The sequence below is a fragment of the Carya illinoinensis genome, chromosome 5 (assembly GCF_018687715.1).
Source record: "Carya illinoinensis cultivar Pawnee chromosome 5, C.illinoinensisPawnee_v1, whole genome shotgun sequence".
Lineage (NCBI taxonomy): Eukaryota > Viridiplantae > Streptophyta > Magnoliopsida > Fagales > Juglandaceae > Carya > Carya illinoinensis.
In genome coordinates, this window is record NC_056756.1 from 17,085,881 (window position 1) to 17,091,486 (window position 5,606).

A 5,606-nucleotide genomic window follows, 5' to 3' on the forward strand; every position below is an offset into this window, starting at 1 on the left:
TTTAGCTTTAGAGGATAAATATGAAAAGTACATACATAGTACTTAGGATGTCGTTCTCTGGTCCTAAACCAGATTTTGTTACATATCTCCACTTCCATAAATTGAAAAGGATTTCCGCACCTGAAGCATCACTACTCTAGCATTTCCTTCACCGCAAACCCAAAGTAGTTATCAAAATGGTTGGGTGGTTCATAAATGAAGCAAGAAATCACATCTCTAAGTGTAATGACGCCAACAACTTCATCCTCCTCTCCAGCTACCACATAAATCCTGTGGACTGATCTTGAAGCAAGTTTGTGGATCACACTGCCCAGAGTTGAATTGGGTTTGCATGTAATTGGAGGGACGACTTTGCCAGCTTCTTGGGAGGCAATGATGTGCACGAAATCCATCACAGTCAGCTTCCTGAATGAAACGGCGAATAGAATTAAGTCGACAGTCATAACTAACATGGAGGAGCCAGTTAACATAAGGAGGATAGATTGATATGGTAAGTCCCACTAATAAGTTCTAAGAGTAATTTCTCTGTACTGCAACCTATGTCTCTTCCCAAAATTAAATCTTACGGTTTCTTATGTTCACACTTTGACACTTGAAAATCTTGATAATGTATCAAATTGAAACAATGGACTCTTGAATTTCAAAGCTTTGCCTTTTACCCTACCTAAAATTTGAGAAAAGCTGAGATTTCAGCAGTAAGTATCGGATGTCTCTCATGCTTATGTTCCCGACTATCTTCTTCTTTGGTCCGACTACTGGAAGACCACCAATTTGGTTCTCTTTCATTCTCTTGAAAGCCTGTAGAATCAACTCACTGCCCTGGATGCTTACAACCTGGCCAAGAAGACAAAGGAACATTTTGAAAGTATGAATTCAGTAGTGAGCTAGATGAACACTCATTTAACAGTGCAAAGCTTACCTCTGTAGAAGACATGAAAGGAAGTCCAAAATCAGATATAGGCTGTGCAGCAATGCTGTCAAACCAGTCCCTTCCTCCACAACCCTCAAGACCCTGAACGACTGCAGATTGAGTAATGAAGTTCTTTATCTCCGGCTTCCCTGTTTCAATTACAGGTACATTCCTCATCCTATACTTAGAGAGTAGCAGTAAGACAGTCAACATAGAACTATCTTTTGAAACTGGAATGAAAGGAGCCCAACGGAATGATTTGATTATTGAACTCACCTGAAACAAAAAAGAAGAAAGAAACATCATTTCTAGTATGATTTTATTTCGATTTATGTCTCACTTGGTTCCATCAAGGCACTTCACGACCAAAGAAAATTAAAATTGCTCATAATTAATGGAGAAAAGGAGGGCAGACAATAAAATTGACACACATAACCTATCGCTTAAGTTAGTCCAAACAAACAATATTATATAAGGTACCAAAGGCAACTTGGGCTCTACAAATTATGCTCTTGGCAAAGACAAGCTTACTGTTGTTGACTTGAAGGGTTCATCTTGCAATAAAACTTTGTAAAAATCCTCGCCCAATTTGTCAGCAGCTGTGGGAGCATCTTTTCCCATCCTTTTATCTGCAACAACACCACCAGCCACAGCAGCACCAACTGCAGCAGCTGTTAGCCCCACCACTGCAGCAGGCCCTGTCGCACCCAATGCTAGTGCCCCAAGAGCGCCAACTGCGCCTGCACCAACTCCAGCGGCTGTTGCTGAACTAGCTGATAGGGCAACAGCTGCAACTTCTGCACTCTCCAAGACCCACAGAACAATGGCAGAGTAATCTATGATCCCTAGGTACCTATCTCTCCAATTTGAACTATTTCCTTTGTCAGGGTTTCTCACAGGAGCCGAAAAAATGTTGCATTCAGATAAAACCTTTACGGCATCAGCAACGGAAGTGTCTGCTGAAATTTCAATCACTGCAGGATATATAGGCAATGTGCAACACTGTCTTTAGTGATTCAGATATGCTTTCCTTCAATTCATGCTAAGTACATGAACCAAGTACTGCTGAAACTTTACAAGAACAACAATTTTGTTGATAATCACCTTTACCACCGGGAACTTTTGGGAATGATGAAACTGGAATATCTGAAAATGCATTTGTTAAAATCTCTTGCAGAGGTCGTGGTAATTTCTTCCTTGACTGGATCTTCTCAAAATAAGCATCATAGCTTGAAAGTGAAGAACTGTCTTTGATCAATTGTTCGGCTGCCATACCTACATACACGAAAGGCACTTACTAGAGTTTCCCAATATCCAAGATTCTTTTAAAAACAAAATGGTGTGATTACTTCTACACAAAACTGATGGCTCACCATGTGAAGGGACAACCATGGTAAAATCCAATTGGGTGTGCTACTTTTTTTAACTCCTATTTCCTTTTAGCCTTTGTAAATAATTGGAGTTCACCACCAAATCATGGTATCTCACACGCCCATATATAGAGGTGTTGTACAATGAACTTTGTTTTTACAATTGTTCATCGATCTAAAAAGTTTAAATTGCTTGACCTTCATCTTGCTATTTCTTGACCAATATCAAAGAAAAGGGCGAGATGGAATTCACGTTCAAGTTCCACATCTTAAAATTGAAACAAAATTAAATAAATAAATAACTTGACATGAAAAGGAGATCTGCAATGAAAATGTTCGGACTGAGATAAGATACCTGTTCAAAAACGTCGTGTTTACAGATGAAGACTCGGTTATGCTAAGGTAAAGCTCCCCGTTCATCTCCTGAAAGTTTCAGTTATACGTGTTCTAATAACTGCAGCATGGGCTCTAGCCTTGCCATGTGTAGGTGGTGGACGCATGGCAGAGTAATAACTCGGCACGCGGCAGGTTGTAAAAGTCTGGGAGACATTTTCACCTGCTACAAATTACAATCCTATGTATGTCCCCTACATGAAATATAATTATATTAGGAGTAATAATACATTTACATACTGCGCTTTTTATTTACATGATTTATTTTATTATTATTTTTTAAATTCTAATTTTAAATTTTAAATTTTATAATTTTTAACATATCAATAACTAATATGAAAATAAATAAATTTTTTGTAAAAAAACTTTAGGTACATTAAGCATTTTCCTTATATTAGATCAAGTTCAGTTGTGTGATTAGTTTTATTTAAATACTTAATTAAATGTGTCGTATCAATTAATGCAAGTGAAGATAATAAAATAAATAAATAAGTAAGAAATAGCATTGCTACAACTATTCGATTAAAATAAGATTATTTAAATGTTTTTCTTAAATTTAAGACGAGAGATGATAACGTTTATGTTTAATGGTCTTTGAGTTTTGTGGAGAATTTACAAAAATATGTTAATTCCATCGAGAATTGAATCCACAAAAATTCTGTAGACAATATTAAAAAGTTATTGCATTTGATCTCTTGATAAATATAAATATTTAAATTTATATTTTTTATAAATTAAATTTTTTAAAACAAATGATAATTTTAAATGATATCAGAATGTGATAAATGTACTAGATTTTATATAATGGGATGAAAATAAAATAGTGGTTGTAAAATAATAAGATAGATGCCGTAATACTGAAGTAGTTTTCACCGTTTCATAAACATATACATAGATGAGTTTATACACACTACTGGTGAAAGTCAGAAAGCCTAAATTACTGATGTCATTAGGCTATTATCAAGTATTCAAAATTCAAATACTTGGTTTACATGAGATGACTATAATACTTAAAATTCAAATATTTGATTACAGGATCACCATATACTACTCCTACGTAATAGGAGCAACTTCAGCAAGTCTTGAGTCAACATCCTTGGAGTCTGGTAAGAATTGTTCTTCAATACACCCCCTCAATCACAGAGGAAGATTTCAGACACTGAGATTGAAACTTAACAATTTGAAACGAGAAGCTGCTAGTGGTTTGGTGAGGAGGTCAGCGAGCTGGTCTCGGCTATTGATGAACTGAACTAAAAGCTTGTTGTTGGTGACAAGATCATGAACGAAATGAAAATCTATTTCGAGGAAAAATATTATCTGAGATTGAGAGCGATAGATAAATAATGAGGAGTCAGCCTTACGGTCAACAAACCCAAGCCGTTGTAGAACGTCGGTCAATCGAGAAAACCACTGTCTTGGAGCTTGACGCAGTCCATACAAGGAACGTTTAAGTCGACAGAGATAACGAGGATACTGTGGATGTTGAAAGCCTGGAGGTTGAACCATGAAAATCTCTTCTTGTAGTGAACCGTGTAGAAAGGTATTTTGTATATCGATTTGGTGAAGGCACCAACCTCTAGAAACCGCAATAGAGAGAACAAGTCGTACAGTTGTAGGTTTAATGATAGGGTTGTAAGTTTCATGGAAATCAACACCATGTTGTTGATGATAGCCCTTGGCCACCAACCGCGCCTTATAGCGCTCAACAGCTCCATCGTCACGTCGTTTGATCTTAAAGATCCACTTGCAGCCCACGACATTAGCATGCAAAAACTAGGTCCCAAGTTTGATTTTTAAGTAAAGCATCAAACTCCAGGTTCATTGCAACACACCAATGATTGTGTTTTGCGGCTTCAGTGTAGCAGGAAGGCTCACTGTTATCTTCTGCAATGGCAGCAAGTGGAGCTCTGGGAAAAGAGTGCACGATACTACCATCTGGTACATGCTTAGGCTTCCGAATTTTATTTTTGGATCTAGTAGTCATGGCATGTGTATTAGTAGAGTTTGGTTGGATTGCACTAGTAGTCTTGTGGTATATTGGCTGACATGCATTCTGTGGAGGAGGAAGTGACCTGGAGAAAGGAGCCTCATCATGTGGACGATTGGATATTGATGGTGCTAAACAAATTGTTGGAGGCTGCAATGATGTTTGCAATGTACCTGCAGAAGGAAAAATAGAAGAAGACAAGAGGGGTGTGATGGAATGGATAGAGCAACTGTATTGGATGTGGGTGTGGACTCGATTGTAGGTGGCTATGTATACGGGAAGGATTTTTCATCAAAAATTACGTGACAAGAGACATATTTTTCCACTTGCGAGATCAAGACACTTGTAACCATGATGGTTGAGACTATAACCTATGAAAATACACGTTTTTGAGCAAAAATCAATTTTGTGTTTATTAAAGGGGCGTAGGTAAGGCCAGCATGCACATCCAAAAACTTTAAGAAAATGATAGTTGGGTTTAGAGTGATAAACAATTTGGTAAGGTGATATATTTTGTAAGATGGGAGCAGGGAGTCGATTTATCAAATAAACGGTTGTAACAAAGGCATCTTCCCAAAATTGTTGGGGTAGATGCAAATGGGAAAGAAGAGATCAACCAACCTCAACAATTTTTTTATGACGCCGTTCAATGGCACCCATTTGTTGATGAGTATGGGGACAGGCTATTCGGTGTTGAATACCAATATTTTTTAAATGATTTGTTATATTGCGAAACTTACTACGCCAATCGGATTGAAACATTTTAATTTTGTGCTCAAAAAGGCGTTCAACATAGGATTGAAATTGAAGAAAAATAGACTCGACATCAAATTTTAATGTGAGTAGAAAAAGCCACAAAAATTTCATACAATCATCTAAAAAGTAGACATAATAGTAGCAACCAGAATTTGAAAGTACAGATACTGACCCCCATACATCACTATAA

General features: G+C 37.2%; 1 protein-coding gene and 1 long non-coding RNA gene across 2 annotated transcripts; one reads left to right on the forward strand and one right to left on the reverse strand.

Moving 5' to 3' along the window:
- LOC122311708 (SNF1-related protein kinase regulatory subunit gamma-1-like) lies at positions 1-2,788 on the reverse strand. Its single transcript, XM_043126345.1, has 6 exons — positions 2,636-2,788; positions 2,015-2,185; positions 1,442-1,884; positions 920-1,186; positions 665-834; positions 1-405 (listed from the first exon to the last, which is right to left on the reverse strand). The coding sequence occupies exons 2-6, from the start codon at positions 2,181-2,183 to the stop codon at positions 132-134; spliced, it is 1,323 nt and encodes a 440-aa protein (XP_042982279.1). The 5' UTR covers positions 2,184-2,185; positions 2,636-2,788; the 3' UTR covers positions 1-131.
- LOC122311709 lies at positions 934-2,477 on the forward strand. Its single transcript, XR_006242849.1, has 2 exons — positions 934-1,074; positions 1,510-2,477. It is a non-coding gene; the product is annotated as an uncharacterized LOC122311709 (long non-coding RNA).
- Positions 2,789-5,606: the final 2,818 nt, after the last annotated feature.